Consider the following 22,002-nt stretch of genomic DNA (forward strand, 5'->3'; position numbering starts at 1 on the left):
GTAACAGATGCTACTGCAATTATCTCCAAAGAGATTCATAAATTGGTTCATACAGAATATGTGGCATACACTTCAGGAACTGTGTAATTTTCCAAATATACGAGATACAACCAGCAAACTGATTTCATTTTTCAGAATATGATATACATCACACTCTTGGGCACAATCAATTCAAATTCAGCTGAATGACCACCTCAGATCAATCACTATATATCTATGTGTCTAATGTCTGCACATATCTATGTCACATAAGGCCAGACATGACTACTGTAATATGCAGTGTGTCTGTATCCCAATTTTAAAACATGGAACATTTCTTTACAACAAAACAGTCATTAATTTACAAATTTCTCCAGTCCTGTAGGGTTGTAACTGCTTAAATATTTTTACCAACGCAAGTCAGAGAACTGTAGTTTTGCATTTACAGATTTAGTATTACACTCCGTGAGTTTCACATGATCTTTATTTACTTACATATCGTATGAAAGACATTGGTGAACAAGGAGTTCTGCTACACAGGTCAGCGGTGATATGCAATAGCCTTTGCATCTGTACAGTAAATAAAATTATATTCATTACACAACCATTTACCACAGTGCATTTTCAAGTTGGCGGTCTTGCACATCTTGCATTGACTCGGGGCGGGGTTTCACCACAGGTGGGTCTCTCTGATCTCAGCAATCACCTGACTGGCTTTCTGCAAGGCCTGAAGGGAACATGGAGGGGGTCAGTAAGAGCGCAGCGTCTCATAGCCTCCCCTATTCACATGTGCAAAGCATACAGGCAATAACAGTCAGAGTATGTCCATAAATCACATTGCTTCTTTTCCAAAGCAGCCTCCTCAAAATGAAACCCTGGCTATTAGGAAAAGCCACTTATCTGATTACAGTGAGTGCAACCCACTTAATGTCTTGCATACAGTACATGTCGCAGTAAAAACAGCAGCTTTTACTTTGATTTCGTATGGCAATCTGCACGGCGAGGCTGGCTACCTTCAGCATGTCGGCGGCTTCTTTGCGCCGCTGAGCCATGTCCTCAGACTCCGTCAGCAGGTCGTCCAGCAGCCCGGACTTATAGAGCTGCCCCACCAGCTCACTCTGCAGGCTGTCCTTCACATGGTTCACCAGGAAGTGCATCACAGCTTTGGGCACACTGGACAGGGAGAGAAACAGGCCTGAGGCACTGACACTCTGCAGAGACAGAACTGAGGCACTGACACAGCAGGGGGACAGAACTGAGGCACTGACACAGCAGGGGGACAGAACTGAGGCACTGACACTCTGCAGAGACAGAACTGAGGCACTGACACAGCAGGGGGACAGAACTGAGGCACTGACACAGCAGGGGGACAGAACTGAGGCACTGACACAGCAGGGAGACAGAACTGAGGCACTGACACAGCAGGGAGACAGAACTGAGACACTGACACTCTGCAGAGACAGAACTGAGGCACTGACACAGCAGGGGGACAGAACTGAGGCACTGACACAGCAGGGAGACAGAACTGAGGCACTGACACAGCAGGGGGACAGAACTGAGACACTGACACTCTGCAGAGACAGAACTGAGGCACTGACACAGCAGGGGGACAGAACTGAGGCACTGACACAGCAGGGGGACAGAACTGAGGCACTGACACAGCAGGGGGACAGAACTGAGACACTGACACTCTGCAGAGACAGAACTGAGGCACTGACACAGCAGGGGGACAGAACTGAAGCACTGACACAGCAGGGGGACAGAACTGAGACACTGACACAGCAGGGAGACAGAACTGAGGCACTGACACAGCAGGGGGACAGAACTGAAGCACTGACACAGCAGGGGGACAGAACTGAAGCACTGACACAGCAGGGAGACAGAACTGAGACACTGACACTCTGCAGAGACAGAACTGAAGCACTGACACAGCAGGGAGACAGAACTGAGACACTGACACTCTGCAGAGACAGAACTGAGGCAGTGACACAGCAGGGGGACAGAACTGAAGCACTGACACAGCAGGGAGACAGAACTGAAGCACTGACACAGCAGGGAGACAGAACTGAAGCACTGACACAGCAGGGGGACAGAACTGAGACACTGACACAGCAGGGGGACAGAACTGAGACACTGACACAGCAGTGGGGACAGAACTGAGGCACTGACACAGCAGGGAGACAGAACTGAAGCACTGACACAGCAGGGGGACAGAACTGAGACACTGACACAGCAGGGGGACAGAACTGAGACACTGACACAGCAGTGGGGACAGAACTGAGGCACTGACACAGCAGGGGGACAGAACTGAAGCACTGACACAGCAGGGGGACAGAACCGAGGCACTGACACAGCAGGGGGACAGAACTGAAGCACTGACACAGCAGGGAGACAGAACTGAAGCACTGACACAGCAGGGGGACAGAACTGAAGCACTGACACAGCAGGGAGACAGAACTGAGACACTGACACTCTGCAGAGACAGAACTGAAGCACTGACACAGCAGGGAGACAGAACTGAGACACTGACACTCTGCAGAGACAGAACTGAGGCAGTGACACAGCAGGGGGACAGAACTGAAGCACTGACACAGCAGGGAGACAGAACTGAAGCACTGACACAGCAGGGAGACAGAACTGAAGCACTGACACAGCAGGGGGACAGAACTGAGACACTGACACAGCAGGGGGACAGAACTGAGACACTGACACAGCAGTGGGGACAGAACTGAGGCACTGACACAGCAGGGAGACAGAACTGAGACACTGACACTCTGCAGAGACAGAACTGAGGCACTGACACACTGCAGAAGAGGCACTGACACTCTAGAGACAGAACTGAGACACTGACACACTGCAGACGCAGAACTGCAGTAGATTTGGAATAGTAGCAGCAGTAAGGAACGTTACAGGACGTTACCTGTCCTGGATGTTTTTTCGTACGATGAGGAAGTAGGATTTGATGAGCCTCTCAATGACCTCACAATCCCGCTGCTCCCGAGCAGAGAGCTTCCTGGCAACTGGAACAGGCTGCAAGGGAGGTGTGTCACGGGCCAATCACTGACCGACCCATTCAATCACTGACTAACAGAACTCATCTCACTGAATTACAGACCATCAGCACTCATCACACACAACAGACGCACACATCTCTGCTGTCCCTCCTGCACAATATGGAGATGAGTGTTGCCCTTACATGCCAGGGTAGGGCAAGAGTGTAACAACAATCTTATTGGCTTTCCCAGTGCTAACTGCTGTAGTGGACACAGAATTCACTGGACAAAAGTAACCCCGCAGTCACTGCGTCCGGGCTGAGGGAGGGACCCACCACATCCAGCAGGTTGACGGCGTGGCCCTTCTGGGGGCTGGCAGGGAGAGAGGCCTGGAGCTTGCTCTTGTCCTCAGGCTGCCCCTCCTCCTTCTTCAGCATACCCCTCCAGCTCCCCGTCCCGGCCTCCTGGTCACCCTGAGTCCCGCCTCCAGCAGCCTGGGAAAGGGCACATAAAGAGAGAGACCAATCAGAGGCTCAGCCAACCAGGATGCAGCACTCACCTCCCACACATAGCACGCACCTGCCACATTGATAACATAGGAGTCAGAGGAACAGGCATCAAAGGGGTATTCAGCTTCTCTGATGAGAATAATGCAGTCCATATGCTTAAACAACAAGCTTAAATAACCACACACCTAAGTACCCAACACACTGCATTAATTCAAGAAGGACCACAATTGCCTTGTTTCTAAGTAGCCTTATTTAAAATGGCAAAGAGGAGTCATTTATAAAAAGTCAATGCCACTCATCAATTTAAACACTTCATTAATGTAGCAAATGTGTGGGCTGCTTCAAGCACACGGCCGTCTATCTTTCCTGCTATTCACACCTTCTGCATGTGTGAATTTCAGCTCACACCCACAGCTGTAGAAAGCACACTCTTCATTTAACTCCATCACTCACTTGCTTAGAATTATTACTGATTTGCTTGTTAAACACCCTAATCCAGAGTAATTTATCTTAGATGGTATCCATTCACACTGCTCAATATTTTACTGAGTCTGTCTGGATTAAGTATCTTTCGGTAGGGTACAACACACTTGCCCCATGAGGGAATCAAAAATTACATTACATTATTGTCATTTAGTAGACACTCTTATCGAGAGTGATGTATATAGGTTACAATTATTACGTTATCCATTTATACACCTGGATATTTACTGAAGCAATTCTGGGTCGAGTACCTTGCCCAAGGGTACAGCAGCAGTGCCCCAGTGGGGAATCGAACCAGCAACCTTTCCGGTACGAGCCCTGCTCCTTACCACTATGCTACACTACCATCTTCCCACCGCAGTTCCTTCCCCACTGTGGCACACTGAGGTTATGTGTGATTTAAATTCACAGTGTTAACACAGAGTGTACACAGTATTAACACACAGCTCAGACAAAGAGGAGGTCTTCTTTCCCCCAGAGGGAACCATGCATGTGATACAGGGCTACAGGCGGTGCAGTGGGCATGTCAAACCATTCGCTCAGGGGTAGATCAACAATGGGGACATTCCATTATCACATGACAAGCAGGACAAACAGTCAGGGATTGGGTAAGAGCTGGATCTAGAACCCAGAGATGCACTAGAATCAAAGGACACAAGACAGAGCTCTCCCCTTGTGTCGCAGCTATTCATTTCTGAAATACTAAAAATATTTAAACTGCTAATTTCTGTGCAATGTGGCACAGTGATGGTGCTGGTGACAGCGTCAGTGTCAGAGTGAGAGAGGCAGCAGTGTCTGAGGGGTCAGAGCTGAAACAGAAAGCCCTGCAGAGCGCATGCTGACAGCAGGCAGCAAGCACTACACACCTTCGCGCCCTCCCCCTCCGCGGGGGCGGGGCCCTCGCCAGGGGGCGGAGCCGGCCCGCCAGGACCCTTTAAAGACTGAAGAGAGAGGGAAGGGCAGAAAAAAGACTGAGCAGAGCTAGAGGTGACATCAGAGGAAGAGGCAGCCAGTAAAGACGGGGTCACGTGCTCCTTTGAGCACATCGACCTCGACGACCTGTGCGTGAAGCTATAGGGTGGCCTCTGAGAGACAGACAGCCAATCACAGACCATCTGGACATCAAACATACGAGCATGAGCTTAAAACACAGTAAATCCAGACCTCATCCCTTGTGCCATTCTGCTTAAAACTGCACTAACATGTGACTAAATTAATTGCTATGAAATACATAATTACATGAACAAGGAGCAAATCTATCGTTTCTTCCTGAAAAGCACAGCTCTGTGATTTGACAGTCCGGAACTCCCAGGTTAAGGACTGATGCTGTTTTCCACGGCTGCCTCGCACTACAGGTGTGGTGTGGGCAGTGGGAGGGGGGAGGGGGCGGGGGGTTGGAGGGTAATGACAGGCTGAGGAGCGGTACCTTATCGCGGGGCACTGCAGAGGGCAGCTCCCTCATTCTGTTACGCCTCTGCTCCTGGGGGAGGGTGAGAGAAAGACACACTCAGAGCACACCTAACGACACCCTTTATCCTGCTTTCAGGGAGTCATTATGTGGGAGGACTGAATGAACTGGACCTCTGGCAAGCGCGAAACATGACTCAAATATTAATTTGTGATCGAGCTTTCGAAGCAACTTGAAAAGACGGCCCGTTCCGCTGGTGTTGTCTAATGTCCACCTGTGTCTGCATTTACCCCCCCAGCTCACAGAGAGGCGCTCTTCCCCTAAACTCCCACCTCTATATTGTTGTTCATGAGGCCACAGGCATCGGCGAAGTCAGGGTGCTTGGTGTTGATGTAAGCCAGTTCGATCGCCACCAGGTTGTGCACCTGTAACAGATGACGAGTGTAAGTTAGACTGGCCTTTCTCCCGCTTTCACCTGTGGGGACAGGTATCTGGAAACAGCATGCTCCAGCTGTCTCTCACATCCTGTACGCAGCAGAGGAGAACAGTAGCTCACCATCTCGTTGGTAACTGGCAGTCTTTTCCTGAGGAGGGAGGTCACGACCTCCACAATGGCATCATGCAGCTTGGGGAATCTGAGCAGCTCCTGCAGGAGCAACATCACATCAGAGCTCAGGAAGAGACAGAGCTGCACAGACTAAAACAGATGAATGCACAGTGCACACATCTGTGTGCTGGATTTACTGCAGGCTGTACCTGTGTGCTGTAGTTGCTGCAGTGTGTACCTGTGTGCTGTAGTTGCTGCAGTGTGTACCTCTGTGATGTAGATAATGCAGGGTACCTGTGTGCTGTAGTTGCTGCAGGGTACCTGTGTGCTGTAGTTGCTGCAGTGTGTACCTGTGTGCTGTAGTTGCTGCAGGGTACCTGTGTGCTGTAGTTGCTGCAGGGTACCTGTGTGCTGTAGTTGCTGCAGGGTACCTGTGTGCTGTAGTTGCTGCAGGGTACCTGTGTGCTGTAGTTGCTGCAGTGTGTACCTGTGTGATGTAGATAATGCAGGGTACCTGTGTGCTGTAGTTACTGCAGGGTACCTGTGTGCTGTAGTTGCTGCAGGGTACCTGTGTGCTGTAGTTGCTGCAGGGTACCTGTGTGCTGTAGTTGCTGCAGGGTACCTGTGTGCTGTAGTTGCTGCAGTGTGTACCTGTGTGCTGTAGTTGCTGCAGTGTGTACCTGTGTGCTGTAGATAATGCAGGGTACCTGTGTGCTGTAGTTAATGCAGGGTACCTGTGTGCTGTAGTTGCTGCAGGGTACCTGTGTGCTGTAGTTGCTGCAGTGCTGAATGATCCTCTGCATCTCCTCGTGCACCAGCTCCACACAGCGCAGGCTGGGCTCCTCCAGCCGCTTCACCTGCCTCTTCACCAGCAGCTCAAAGGACACCTCTGGCACGAAGAGGGCGGGACGGGGGCCCTGCAGGGGCACAGACACACCTCAGCCCGGCGCCCCCCCCCCGCACACCGCAGAGACGGAGACAGAACCACCCCCGCCAGCTCACCGTGGCGTTCCGGATTGCGGTCAGCACATCTATGGTGGTGAGGCCGCCCAGTGGATCCACGGATTCCAGCGTGCGCCCGAACGTCTCATGGAAGATGTAGCAGATTCGGGCGCCTCCGCACCTGCAACATTGCAAAGGCGACCACTTCACAAACGTCTAAGCATCACAGTGACCGTCCTCGTTAGGTCAGGAACACACAGCAGCAGAGCACAGAACCGGTCTGCAGACGGGCGGAGCCGAGGGTTCGGACTCACAGCTCGGCCGTCTCGATGTACTTGGCGGTGCCCTCGATGGTGTTGCAGTACTCGGCGGCGAACTTGGTGATGAGCTGCAGCAGGGTGGCGCTCTTGTCCTCCACGGGCTCGCCGTAGCTGCTCAGAAGGGACTGGTACTGCGCCGCCAGCACGTTGATGCGCGTCTTCAGCTCCGGTAAGCAATCCCGGATGTGGTGCATTAGCAGCCTGCAGGGAGGAGGGGTATCGCAAAACACCACAGTCACACAGCAAGGCCCGGGCTAGCTGCTGTCCCAAGCACGGCCCCCTGGGAAACAAGCATCGACCAGCGGAGGAACAGTTGGCTGTCTCGTCAGGATAAGAGGCGTGCATTGATTTCTTTTCATCTACCTGCCTTTGTGTATGTCTTACGTATCTGCTGAAACACAAAAGCAAGCCTTCGTTTCAGGTTTGGGTAGGCGCTGTATTGTAGCTTAGTTTAATTCGCTAAGAGGATCACTACCCTCTGGGTCATGGGATGTTTTCTGCTTCGTTTTCTCTCTGAAACTTTTTTCTTTGTGGTTCTATTCCTCAGGCCTACACTGATTCCAGAACAACAGAACTAAAATAGGATTACTATTTGGAGCTGTCCCGGGGGAATGAGACAGCCCCTCAGATTCATAATGCAACTGCAGGCCGTTCTTTTTAAGGCCGCTTTCTCAAGGTTAATTGAGGCCAGTAAAAGAGAAGGCAGCCTTGAGAATCGAAATGAGTTTTCCAGTCTGCAGAGGTCATTCCGGCTGCTGCAGCAGCGAAACGCACCTGTTCAGAGTCCTGGCCAGGTATTTGGTTCCGTTTCGGTTAGCCAGAGAGGGGTACTTCTTCTGCAGGAAGGCGTACTCGTCCCGGATGGCATCTGCCACGCTCTTCTTATTGTTAATGTCCAGCTGACTCCTGCAGGGCGATACAGGGAGGGGCGTTCATGGAGGAGCAATGCATGATGGGAACATGCATGAGGCACAGGGATGGAGCACGAGTGTGTGCGCTCTTTCTAGTGACAGAGAATCGGAGGAGTGTGATGTAATGAGACGTGATGTAATGTAATGCAATGTAATGTAATGTAATGTAATGTGATGTGATGTAATGCAATGCAATATAATGTAATGTAATGTAATGAGATGCAAAGTGGAGAGCGACCTGTTCACCACCCCAATCAGGCCCAGTTTCACAGGGATGACTCTGCCCATCAGCACGTCCATGGCATCTGTGCCTGCGTCCATCAGGTCCAGCTTAGTCACCACTGCCAGGGTTCTGCGGCCTGTCCCACACAGAACAGCACCATGGGACACAGAGTACCCTCCCTCCACTACTTTATATGACTGTTAGCTGGTGTGGGGTGCTTCCGATAAATCAAGGGCAGGTGCCTACAGGCATTCAACAGCTGCGGTTCTGCAGGTTTTAAGGGTTTGCTTCCCCCAGAATGTTTCTATTTGTAACTGACTCACTGCTGGCTCAGCATGTGGAAACAGGTCTCACAAACAGACTACAGTCAGTAGCTGTAGGGGCTGGGGCTGAACAGCAGCATGCAGGCTGTGTGCCTGTGTAGGGGCTGGGCTGAACAGCAGCATGCAGGCTGTGTGCCTGTGTAGGGGCTGGGCTGAACAGCAGCATGCAGGCTGTGTGCCTGTGTAGGGGCTGGGCTGAACAGCAGCATGCAGGCGGTGTGCCTGTGTAGGGGCTGGGCTGAACAGCAGCATGCAGGCTGTGTGCCTGTTTGAGGAAAGTGTATTTTGTGACTGTGAGGCCTGAAGTGCATGTTCGGGGGAGTGTGTGGTGTTCGGGGAGTGTGTGGTGTTCGGGGGAGTGTGTGGTGTGGTGTCCCCCCGCTGACCGTCAGGGTCCACTTCCCGGGCCACCTTCAGCGCCTCGGAGGTGGCCATGTCCGTGTTGGCGGCTGTGACGGCCAGGATGATGCAGTTGGGGTTGCTGATGTGTTTCAAGATCAGCTCCCTGATCTGGAGCTCGATGTCTTTGGGCTGATCTCCCACAGGCACCTGCCAAGAAACACGGGGGGGTTCCATTCTCAATTACGCCTTAATAAATACTGTAGGACCAAGGGTCTATTCGCTGACCATTCTAACGGGGCTAATACACCAGTACATTTACATGGTAGATTCCTAAATGTACTATCTGCGGGAACAGGGAGTGAGAAGGGTATATGTGACATTTATCTCAATATCAGACTAATGCTACTTTATTTTTACTAATCCATGCAGGACACATACCTTTGTGATGCCTGGAAGATCCACCAGAGTGAGGTTCACCACATGAGGAGAGAAGATTTTAAGGTGAATGGGCTCATCGCTGATACCCTGAAAGAACCCCATTGTGACATCAGTCACCATCATACACACAGCCAATGAAAACAAGGCACTTCTCCTGAGGGTGGCAACAGAGACAAAAAGAGCCTTTACATGATCAGTTCTAGAACTGCACTGCACCTGCTCCGCAGAAGAAAACATGCTGGACATTACCCTCAGGAGGAGCGATTTCCCTGCCCCAATAGGTGTCTGTAGTTTTGTGAAACAGGATACATGATATGCCTGTTCGTTCTCTCACCTTGTTATGACCAGATATTCTTTCGGTTTCATTTTCAATTTCTTGCCTGATTTCGTTAAAGTCTGTGTAGATCTGAAAACAGGAATTCAGTAAAGTTGAGTTATCATTCTATATGCTGTCAGCAGCTGGCAACAAGTTTTGAACATCAGAGAGGGCTAAGGAAGCCACTTACGATAATCAAGTGAAGCACAAATCACTTTTCTGAATCATGGGATTAAAAGATATTAATTCCACCTACATAGCGAGAAGCGCAATAAAAAGGTCCTATGACACTCCTCCGAAATCAATGGCATTAGTGAAAAGATTATAAATCAGCTCCAGTTGAGAAAAGACCCAACTGATCACACCACTGTTTACAAGTAGACACATTTGGAATTCACATAAGAGTTGACATAATTTGAACCAGGAATCTCAGCACAATAACTGCCATTTACAGTGCTCCACAAAGCCCTCTCTGTGCATGAACAATCTAGGGCAGAAGAGCTCTCATATTCTGATGTTTTCCCCAGAGAATACGTGACTCACGCACAGGTTGCACCACTACAGTGACATGGGCAAAATTGCAAACAGACAACAACTCACAAAATCTTACAAGAGCAAACAGGGACATCTATCATGAAGGCTCATTGTTGCCTCAATGAAAAAAGAACAGATGGTAGACTTTTGAGGGAGTGCATTTCAGAGGAATTCCATTTATCTGGCAGGAGTGTTCATATCTGCATCTCTTATTCTGCAAATGCCTTTTAAATGACTCACTGTACTCTACCAGTTATGCCATAGCTTTGCACTCTAAATAGAGTGAAGCATACCTTGTTTTTGGTGTGAAGAAACTTGCCCCATTCTTCTCCTTCCAGGCCTGCGGGAAACAGAAATACACAGTTGAGAACAGCGCCCCCTGGGGGGTAAATGGATGCACCTGCTACGCCAGTTCAGCGTAGAGGTGCGGCCTCAGGGGTGGCCGGCCTGGCGGGTGAACGTGCTACAGGCCCTCTCGTCCCGTTCACTGTCTCCGGGGGAAACATTACGCCTGTTTATTCAACCAGATGTGCATCTGTGCATCAGGGGACCGGGGCCATTAACCCACAGTGAGGGTCTGTTCCCCAACAGGGGTTTGGAAAAACAAACACTGCGGCAGGAAGCTCTGCTCTGACGTTAAAGGCGGGAGAAGCGCGTGTGAAACAGGGTGAGAGAAACGCTTTGCATCACAGAAAGCTCAGACACACACATTCTGCTGATAACACTGCAGATAAACACAGCGTTTCTATACAAAGCTTTTCAGCTGAGATAATCTGCTAAAAAAAGAATACGCAACCCAAAAAAAATCAAAATGGCAGGTGCTCACTACTCTGCTGAAGCAGCATGTGAGGAACTATTCAGAGGCGCTTGAACACTTTCAAATCTCAGCTCTGAGCTCTGAGTCCCATCGGGGCTGTCTCACTGTGGTTTGTGTGCCTCGTGAGGACAGCCTCGAGTCTGTAGACTCCAATCATAAGTCCTTCCGACGCCTGGACTGCGAGATGGACTGCAGTCCTGCACGCATTCCACCTCTCTGAGCATACCGGCCCATTCAGCAGACTCCTCTTAATGCGATTGCATGGATCAATTTGAGCTTAGCCAGTAATTTCAGCCTGCAGTTAACAAGAAGGGAAAAACAGGGGCTGGGAGGTGTGGGAGCCAAGGGTGAATAAAGGAAAAAAAGAATGAAAGAATGAAAGAAGGAAAGCAGGCAAACACAGATCAGAAACAAGAGGAAAAAGAGACCTTTGTTAAGGCGCCCATTTTTCCATGAGTTGGGGTCTGCGGTTGAAGAGAAACGACAGAAAAAAGCATTAGCTACAGCATCTGAATCTCTATGCACAGCTATTTACCCCTCAGTGTTGCTGGGACCGCCCACTGAACATGGGGTTTGGCTTTCCCTCCAAAGTTCCCTGAACAAACAGGAATCCAACCTCAGCCCAACAGTGTGGGAAACAGCACAAAAATTTGTGGTAAATGCAAATACTAGGTCTGGTATTGTAAAGCGATATAAATAAACAAAAGCATTTGATTTGAGGTATTTTATTACTCAAAACAGCGCATTGCTCATGGACTGCATGCAAATGTGGAGCCGCTATTTGTTTGTTAATCTCTTCCCTCCATGCATTTGTTAAACAGTGCAGGCCCTGCATGAGTGTTTTCATAATCTGCATTTCTGAGGTAATGACTCCCAACTCCCAACTCCTGGTTCATCTGCACTCACTTTCTGTTGCTTCTGCAAAATTACACCATTTTATCATCACAGTCCTGACAAGCCTATTTCTCACAAACTTGTAGGACCTGTAGGGCTCCCTGTACACAGTTCAGCTGCTTCTTTTTCCTGTTTTTCAAGATTCATTTCCTCCCAGAGTGAATATATCAATTATTGTTACATTACCACTCACTCTCAGTGCATATTCAGCCCTGCTGTGACCATAGGACCAGCCCTGCTGCAACTGCCAGTACAGCTGAAACATGTCCTGACAGCACTGTGCTCTTCCAAAAACCTGACCACCAGAATAACACTGAGACAGAGGCGTGAGACAGTGATATAATGGACACACACACACGCACACGCACACACACGAACACGCACACACACACACACACACACACACGCACACACACACACACACAAACACACACACACAAACACACACACACACAAACACACGCACACAAACACACGCACACAAACACACGCACACAAACACACACACACAAACACACGCACACAAACACACGCACACACGGACACACACACACACACGCACACACAAACACACACACACACGCACACACAAACACACGCACAAACACGCACACACATGGACACACACACACACACAAACATGCACACACACAAACACGCACACACGCACACAAGCACATACCCAGACATGGACACACACAAACACGCACACACGCACACAAGCACATACCCAGACATGGACACACACACGCGCGCGCATGCAGCACAGGACAGTGAGGTTCCTCCCAGAGAGCAGTGACAGTAAAGGACACAGAAGGTGACGCTGCCGGACCGGTCAGCGGTCCGAGCGTTGGCACACCGTTCTCGTCGCTGGCCTTCTTGTGGTCCTCAGGGTCCACGTGCACCAGCTGCAGGATGAGGGGGCGACGCGTGACGATGCCGGTTCCCCGCGGCAGTATGTCTCTCCCCACAAGGCTCTCCAGCACCGAGCTCTTCCCACTGCTCTGGGAACAGACAGCACCACTCATCACAGAGCAGCCCAAATCGCCCAATCTGGCAACCTTCATCCTCTGCACTTTCAGGCAAAGAAAGGGGAAATTGCCTTTGACTAACTACACACATCAACACATCATCTAATTCAGTACTGCAATGCAACAGTGCGGTTAGCGGTCACACCCTGTACACAGAGGGAAAAAAGGTATTTCATCCTATAATAGGCATAATGCATTCTAATGGGCAATTATTGGGAAATAATGGTTCATTTGGCTAACATGCCTTACTGAATATTTCATCTGGAAAAAAGTTTTGAACAGAATCATTCTCTCATCCTTATAAACAGTGTCTGTTGCGACATGATCTTAATCGCATTCAAGGGCTTCATTGTTAGAGAGAGATCACTTGATCACTCCACAGCTGCAGAATATTTCATCCCAAACTCATGCAGTATATTTAAATATGATTATTCCCCTGAGACAGAACAAATCAAAGGGCTTAGAGGGATTTCCATTCTTTCCAAAATTACTTCAGTGCAAGTAAGCAGAATAATTTGAGTTGCACTGAGGGTGTTTATCTGCCAATGGGACAACACTGACATATGGGACAACCCTGACAGAGACGGAGAAGGGCAAACAGAGACATCCACAGGTTCTCCTTATGTTGCCATGGTGCTATCAAAGTATCCTGGCAGACGCTGTGAGACATCCACATCTCCTTAAAGAGCAGTCAAAGTTTACACTGAGGAACAGGACTTTATATCTACAACATCTGAGCAGGCTCTGAGGGAAACAGAGACTGTCACCAATATTCAAACAACAGTAACAAGTGCCAAGTGTCTCTGTCTGGTGTTGGTGTATATTTCCATCAGCTTCTAAGGAGCATGATAGAGTCTGTGGACAGTCATTATTCTCCTCAACTGTATCCTCTACCAATAATCTGTGTAAATCCAATGGATGTGCTGAAATGCGAATATGAGAATGCCACAAAACCTTCCACATAGGTGCTGGTATTTCTGAGATTGTCTTCAGGATTTCCCATCAACACCGATGGAAAATATTCTTTCTGGCCCAAATATTATTTCTGGCCCAAAGTTTCTTGGGCAGAAAACTGTGAACAGCGTGACACAAAAATGGATTCCAGCTTCGTATCACACAGTGCATGACACTCAAAACCTCCACATTAAACACACAAAATGTAAAAAAAAAAAAAAAAAAAAAAAGATATAACGACAGTAGTGCTGTTGACAGTTACATGCGCTTTGATTTCGCGGGGCCATGAATAAATGCCAGGCCAGCTCTGGCGTGTCGCAAACTGTGCCGCAGACCACATGCCAGAATATGGCACAAATACCAAGAGAGCATGGGGCCAAGGACAGTACCCCCTAACTTTAATTTCCTGGATTCATACAGTAACGACGGTGCGCTGTACGCAACAATATACCATGCGCCGCCAATTCCAAGCCATGTAGGTAAACGCAGCTCCATAACCCAGTCTTCTGCTACTAACCGTCAGCTGTCATAGAAATGGCAGCTAGTTAGCCAAGTGGTTGCATGCTCTAATCTGAGAATCGTGGTGTCCTTGCAGCATGGTCGCTAGTTATAGACCAGTTGACTTAGTCGCTACCCTGGAAATAGGACCTGTCAGACTGAATTATTCCCATAGTGCAAGCACATATCGAGCCGTGGTTTGCTAACTGGCGAGCTTCTTTACATCTCCCTTTCGCTTTAATTTTATCTTAACGTTGGCGAACAGCTGGATAAGGACGACAAGGTGACTCACGCTATAACTAGCCCGCAAACTACCAAGCTATTTAACATGACCGCTAGCTAGCAAAACAGATGCAGGATAACGTCTTTTGCGGATCAAATCCAAGATAGCTAACTAACTAGCAAGTTAGATCCTCTTCCGCCTAATGTTCGTTTGGATGTAATTATAAAGCAACATCGAAGCAGACAATGTATTGACTGCAACAATAACATTAGTTATTATACAGAAGACAGCTGGCTATGGATATAGTTTATGAACAGCAAATGTACATTTAGCAAGCTAAACAGCCAGCTAGTTCCATTAATAAAAGGAAGATGCCCTTTTACCTGTGTTCCAACTACGGCAATCTGTGGCAGTTGGATAATATCAGCCCCCACTGTATTGAAGACGTCCTGAAGCTTGTTTATAACGGGGATGAGAGCCTCCATGGTTCAGCAAAATTGGCACCTGCCAAAATTAATGGACCAGACAGCTAACCACCCTGTGAATTACTGACACAAAGTCATCCAGCGTTCCTCGTAAAGGCACCATTAAACCTACCCGGCCCACAGGGTAACTGCGCACTACGATGCACCGAAGCAGCCTGGGTATTGCAGTCTCTAAAGCGGCAGTTGCTCGCCACAGAATTCCACGTTGCTTTAAATAGACTACATTTACAATCACTGACAGCATGAAAATGAAAATAACTATATGTGGAGGTGACGTCAATCAAAATGTCTTTAGCTTGCAGTGTATATTACAGACAAGGAAAGATTTGTTCAATGCTTTACAAAGCATGTGCTGTATCATCATATTTACAAAGCGCGCGCGCTCACATAGACACACACGCGCACACACACTATATATATTTAATGAAGAGAAATCACCACTATTAACAATGAAACAGATATTTTCTAAAGAAAATAAATGATGTTGTGTAAAGATGACACATTTCTTTTCCCCCCGTCATATTTCCCCATTTGGCAACCAGCATTAGTCACATTTTATTTAAAAATGTTCCCTTAAAAACTGTCACACAACATACAGACAATTTATTATATCAACATATATTTAACAAAGACACACGAAATGAGCCAGAACCTTCTTTTATTTTCATAAATGCACCATAAGCCATGACTCTCCATTCTGTTAAATTTACATAAATTCTACCTATAGGCTGAAAATAAGTGCAAGATGGTTCAGCTGTATGTGTACCACAGGTAAAAATGAGGCCAGCAAGTAAAAGAAGAAACAACATGTTGGTAAAGGAACAGGGAAGAGCTGGCTGGATATATTGCACATTGTGACACTACAAGAAAAAAAAAACACTCTACAGAGATCGTATGAGGTAACACTTACTATGTTAAAGTAGAACAGAGATTTTATGGATTGTCTTTTGTACTGGTAACATTACAGGCAAAGGGGGTACATTTCCACAGGAAATCCTGGGAGACTTCTGGACTAAAAATTCAGCAAAGACATATTTTGTTCTTTTCGCAACATTCATTCCAGTGGCAATTACCCGTTTCCACTGAAATGATGTGAAAACCACTTGCTCATTTGCAAAAACACACACACGGTTTGGAAACAGCAACACGGTTAAGCGACACAATGAATAAAGGGTTACTGTTCCAATGAAAAGGACTCCTGTCTATTTGTCATCAGTGACACTTTATCAGACAGACTGAATTACTGATTTTTTCTTTTATGTAAGGCAAAAGTAAGCAAGGCGCTAATATTATGTTGGAAAAACATACAGAAGGTGCAATTCAGCATTTTAAATCCAAAGAGTTTTCCCATATGCACTGAAAAATAATCAGCAATTAAGAAGGCTCCCTGACAATTACAATCAAGAATGAACAGCATCCTAACGGCACAAATTCAAACCTTGACAGGCACCAGCAATGAGAACAAGATGACCAAAGCCAAATTCAGAAGCTAGTATTCCACTTCATTTTGGCAAAACAAAGAAGCACATTAGAAACTCAATCAAAAAATGATTACCATCAGCTACTTTGATGCTATTACCTAGAATTTTAATCAGCGTCAAATGAATTACAACTAGGGAACTTAATGTATAATCAGTGCGTTCACACCACACTTGGACCGAAATTTCAACAACAAAAACCCAAAATGTTCTGCAAAACAAATGTCCATTTTTTGATTTCCTAAGACGTCAACGGACTTATAGGCATGGAAGATTCACAGAGAAAATATCTGAAAGACCCTCTACATTACATGCTCCATTTGGTGCTGTTCAGCACTGGAACCAATTGTTGAAAAAGGGTCTTCTAAATGAGGATAACCAAAAGACATTTAGTTATAAACAGACTGGTAACCTAGCAGCTGAACTGAAGAATTTAAATATGACTGAATTCCATTCATTGACATCCACATCACCTTCTAACAAGAACTATTTCTACCATATTGTGGAACCATGTTCCAATTAGAACAACTATTCACTTCAGGTTGTATTACAGGCATATATTTCCCTTTTTGGAAACAGCGCAAGGAGTCTATATAAAAACTGTTATCCTTGGTATTAAATTGTCTGGCACACCCAAACCATTCCGATATCACTCAATAAAAGCAACTGATTATAATCAAACACAGAGAAAGACCCTCACAGATGAGATCAAACCAACAGGCCTTGGCAATACTCAAAAATATAAATAATTTTGAAAAGATCTTGAGGTGATTCTATGCTAAAATAAACTTGGGTACGGTGTTGGGTAAGTTGTACCAAGCCCTTAGAATTTTTTCTGGCAGTGGCTATTGACCATTGCAGGCTGAGACTTTATCTCATGGATCCCAAGCTTTGCATGTGCTTGGTACATCCCACTAATGTGTATTGCTTTTTTAAGAAACATAATCCCTGTTAAGTAATAATTGTGAGGTAAACCACTAGTTATTTTGTGGAGAATGGCCTTAGGCAGCTTTCAATATTACTTAAACTTAACTTACTCTGCTTACTCACTTTCTCCTATTAATACAATTTTGGCACATAAGACATAAAACAATATTTGAACTCTTTTAAAATAAATTGAACACTGAAGAATCAAAGCTTGTTTAATAAGATGGCAGCATCTCTGAATCACTTTTTATCATTTTTCCCCTTTTCTGACAGTTGTACATTAGGCTCATTTCACTCATCTGCCTGCCTCTGAAGAACTCAGCCTGCACTCAGAATGAGCACATTAGCCAACCACACCACTCGGGAGCGCCACTAAAACATTTTATCCCCAAGAAATAACAGACTTCACTCAAGTCACAGCAGGAAATTAAATTAATATTTTTAAAACAAAAACAAACATAAAACCCTAAACCCCCGATAAGCCTGAACCCCCAGTAACAGCCAGGGGGCGCTGTGTGTGTTGAGGTAGTCTCCCCTCAGGGGCCAGAGCAGTCGGTGTAAGTGGTGACCATGTTGCCCCTGCGCTGTGTGACAGTCCTGCAGTGCTGTTTGGCGGAGTGCCGGAATGTGCTCTCAGTCCGCACCCTGTGGCCGTTGAAGCTGAACATCTTCTCCATGTTGTCGAACACGTCGTCGAAGATGGAGCCCCCGAAGGCGTCCTGGAAATGCCTTCTATGGCGGCTGTGGGCTTCCTGCTGGGGCCGGAAGTGGCTTTCGAAGTGCTTCTTCTGACGCGCGTGCTGGCCCTGGCCAAAAAGGTCAAAGTCTTTGAAAATGTCGTCAAAGTTGAAGTTGAAGGCCTGGTGGAAGTGCTGGCCCTGTCCTCCTCTCGTGCCCTCATTAGAGAAAGATGCATGTCCAAACTGATCATACTCTCGCCTCCTCTTCTCATCTGACAAGGTTTCATATGCTGGAAGAAAAAAAAATTATGATGCATTATTCAACTGACACAAAATGTATCTTACATCCCAAAGGCAGGCTAAGATCTATGTTAATATTAACTAATACAGCAATATCAGAAAAAACAACTGCAAATACTGCTAACACTAACTGAAAATTAATAGCTACAGATAAATCTCACAATGGTGTCCATAAAAGGGTATTTTAGACATGAATAACCAGTGTTGCCAGAGGAAAAAAAACACATTTTAATGATTTACAAGTACATGCACAAGGTGTTGACAGCTTATGAAATATACGGAAGTTAATTAGTACAGCACTCACCCTCCGCAATTTCCCTGAACTTTGCCTCGGCATCAGGGCTCTTGTTTCTGTCGGGGTGATACTTCATTGCCAGTTTATGAAAGGCCTTCTTAATTTGGCGGTCAGTGGCGTCTCTCGGCACACCCAGAATGTCATAGTAGTCTTTTCTGGCCAGTATCAGTTCTGTTATCATCAGAATGCACACTGCGAACGTTAAAGCTGACTGTGCAGTTGCCATGTTGCTGGTTATGCTGAAGAGGACGAAACAAAAAAAAATGCAAACATTGCACCGTCAGATAAAAAGCACATTTTAAATACACAAACTTTTCCGGGGGTTAAAAACAAAAAAAATATTGACAGATATGGATCACAGCATTTTGCCTCTATCAGCCACATACACAGAACAATCGACACAATATCCATCTTCAAAATATGGTAGAAATTGTAATTCAGATTTTAAAAGGAAGCTGATTAATACAGAGTACAGCTGTGAATGTGATATACAGTGTGCTGTGTTCACGGGTGCATTGCATTTTGCCAAAAGCAGCCAATGCGACCAATGAGCACAACACAAGCACCAACAAATTTCAAAATCACTTACAAAATGATCATAATTGTTACGCACTTAACATACTGAGGACGTTGCTAAACTGGGTCTGACGAATGCAATGCGTAATACAAATTGCACCTTTGCTTCAAGTGGCTAACTGCTGCTCACACAACAGACTATTTAGCAAGTAGCTTTAGCAAGTGAATTTGGTAAACTGACAGATTAGCTACGTAGACTTTGAAAGCGCAAGCGTTGCAACTGTCAGTCGTTAAGTCAAAGTCAAGGGAAGTAGCTAAAGCATTTAACTGACAGACTAAACCATTAAATTAGCAACGAATTCAAACAATAGTGGGGTCGCCGACGGAAATTAGGTCGGTAACATGCGTTGACGTAAATAAAAACTTGTATAATTCTGACTCAAATACCTTACTATCCGGGCAGCTGCCACTTCAGGCATACCGATTACTGTACAGCGACAACATCGGTTAAAGTAGCAAACCCATGTTTGGTCGGAAACGTGTTACTGCAGCCATGCTATGAATTATGAAAACAAAATTAGCCAACTTTAGGTCCGTTAACTATGTGTCAGAAAGTAGTTAGCTAACGTTATAGCAAGCGGCTATAGCTAGCTGGATATCCAGCTAAGTAGCCAATACAGAGCTACCGACACATCTTTTCAATATATTATCCCCCAAGAGATATCGGGATGTAAAGATGTCGGTATATAGATATAAGAAATTGCATTAGAAAACTTTGAACTTACCTTTAAGTCACTCCAAAGACCACTAACTTAAGAGTGAGCTTGCAGCTGATGACAGCCACTTTTTCGCTACATTCCTGTGCGGAAACACCACGCTTCATAACTCCATTGGCCTCTCTCTGCACACGTGGTCAAGCATGTGGAACTGTTGCACTTCGCAAACGTCACATCCAGGGTTGCCAGGTCTCTTTTACATAATTCTCCTGTTAGTAGGTCACTAGTCAGCAGTTTCGGGAGGTTTTCACTATTTTTTCCCCCATGACCCCACATCCACACCCAAGTAATCAGCTACCTTAATATTAGACATAAGGCAATAAGGTATTAAGACATATTTGGTGCTGTGAAAACGATTTAATTACTCATCTAATCAAACGTTGTTAATTACTTGGACTAATCATTTAATTAATCAGTTTTCTGTATATGAAACACTTTAATCTTCAAAAATGCCAGCTGGTTTATTTTAAATAGCAATAATATGATTCCGTATAATATGATTCCGTATAAACGGATAGGTTTTCACTGAATGTTTGAATAATTTTGTTCTGGTTTTCCTGACCTTCAGCTGTTCTCATTTACATTTACATTTATTCGTGTGACGGGTGCTTTTATCCAAAGCGGCTTACAAGTGAGGCAGAGTAAAACATAAGAAAAAGGCCACATAAGGAGTCAACAATATTAGAAGCGCTGCATGCCCAAATTTCAATAGTTGGCCAGACAAGGTAGGCTACATGCTAGCTGGTAGAGATAAAAGTGTAGTGCATATACATATTACATTGCTAAAGTCAATATTATACGTTTAAAACTCAAAGAGTGGATTCACGTTTTAACAGACAAAATCGTCTCACGGAATGAGGGAAAAGATTGTGATTTTGTTTCCCCATTAAAAATGTGAATTCATCCGTTATTGATCTAAAAATCCCCATTCAATACAACGACTCAGTAATCTGGCAACATTGTATTAGACGTCATCACCCGAAATTAGGATGTAATGTAAAGAAAATCGAATTTGAACAGTTGCAGGTGGTTCTCTGTTGACGGAAGTCATGGGCCGCGGCCACTGTTTAACACGCCTCCTTACTGTACAGTAAAACTATGGGGGGAAAAAGTGCGGGTATACAGGCAGTGCAGCGTTAGCTAAATTAGGGAACTATGGCCAAAAAATTGTGAGTGTGAATGAAGCTGTAGTTGGCAAGGCACGTCGCTATTCTGAATAAAAACGTTGCTATATAATCGTTTAATGTTACTTAGCTGTTAGTAGACCCCCGGTCCTTCTTCAAAGTCTGTTATTTTTAGCGGCTAACAGCCAGAGCATTGATATCATCGTTTTAGTTGGCTACAAATAAATGTATCAGTTTCCTCGGCACTGATTTGCACATAACTGAGTTTATTTTGTTCTTTGTTCTCCTTTGGAAGGTTTTGTTTGCGAGGTGAAGCGCGACTGAAGACATGACGCAGGAATAGTGGACCCCATGTCGACATCAGTACTTGTACAAGGACTCACTTGATATTCGCTGGGGTCTTAGACATCTAAAGTACCCGCTATAGTGTATCCACCCTCTCTCCTTATACGCTGATATAAAGCTATGAGTTATGGTCACCTCCTTCACTTCAAAGTGCTTTGAGGTCATTGAAAGGAGCTATGCCAAGGTGATCTATAATAATAATAAGAAGAAGAATATAATAAACGTATATAGTATAATACTTTTTATCTGAAATATTTGGACTGAGAAACCATTTTATTATCAGAAGAAATCAGGTTATGTTCAGAAGCTGACAATGTCTGAAGCTGGGAATTTTTGCTTTTGACTCCCATCTGTGTTTTTAGAGATTAAAGAAGCTGGGGTCCTCTGTTCC

General features: G+C 46.1%; 2 protein-coding genes across 5 annotated transcripts; both read right to left on the minus strand.

Moving 5' to 3' along the window:
* Positions 1–514: 514 nt before the first annotated feature.
* LOC118771814 (dynamin-1-like protein) lies at positions 515–15,287 on the minus strand. Of its 4 annotated transcripts, XM_036519873.1 has the most exons (20): positions 15,069–15,287; positions 12,839–12,983; positions 11,514–11,549; positions 10,562–10,608; positions 9,753–9,824; positions 9,419–9,505; positions 9,025–9,187; positions 8,331–8,451; positions 7,956–8,087; positions 7,176–7,382; positions 6,922–7,042; positions 6,681–6,836; positions 5,929–6,018; positions 5,705–5,797; positions 5,391–5,444; positions 4,831–4,905; positions 3,308–3,466; positions 2,900–3,009; positions 993–1,152; positions 515–706 (listed from the first exon to the last, which is right to left on the minus strand). In XM_036519873.1, exons 1-20 carry the CDS (start codon positions 15,168–15,170, stop codon positions 650–652), a joined length of 2,187 nt encoding a protein of 728 aa, XP_036375766.1. In that variant the 5' UTR covers positions 15,171–15,287; the 3' UTR covers positions 515–649. The 4 variants fall into 4 exon arrangements, with proteins under 4 accessions (XP_036375766.1, XP_036375767.1, XP_036375768.1 ...); XM_036519874.1 differs by lacking the exon at positions 11,514–11,549; XM_036519875.1 differs by lacking the exon at positions 4,831–4,905.
* Positions 15,288–15,687: 400 nt separating this feature from the next.
* On the minus strand, positions 15,688–20,228 carry LOC118771980 (dnaJ homolog subfamily B member 9-like). The gene is made up of 3 exons (XM_036520191.1): positions 20,152–20,228; positions 18,860–19,089; positions 15,688–18,545 (listed from the first exon to the last, which is right to left on the minus strand). The coding sequence occupies exons 2-3, from the start codon at positions 19,074–19,076 to the stop codon at positions 18,112–18,114; spliced, it is 651 nt and encodes a 216-aa protein (XP_036376084.1). The 5' UTR covers positions 19,077–19,089; positions 20,152–20,228; the 3' UTR covers positions 15,688–18,111.
* Between the last annotated feature and the right edge of the window lie 1,774 nt (positions 20,229–22,002).

Source organism: Megalops cyprinoides, chromosome 25, assembly GCF_013368585.1.
Source record: "Megalops cyprinoides isolate fMegCyp1 chromosome 25, fMegCyp1.pri, whole genome shotgun sequence".
NCBI classification, from domain to species: Eukaryota; Metazoa; Chordata; class Actinopteri; order Elopiformes; family Megalopidae; genus Megalops; species Megalops cyprinoides.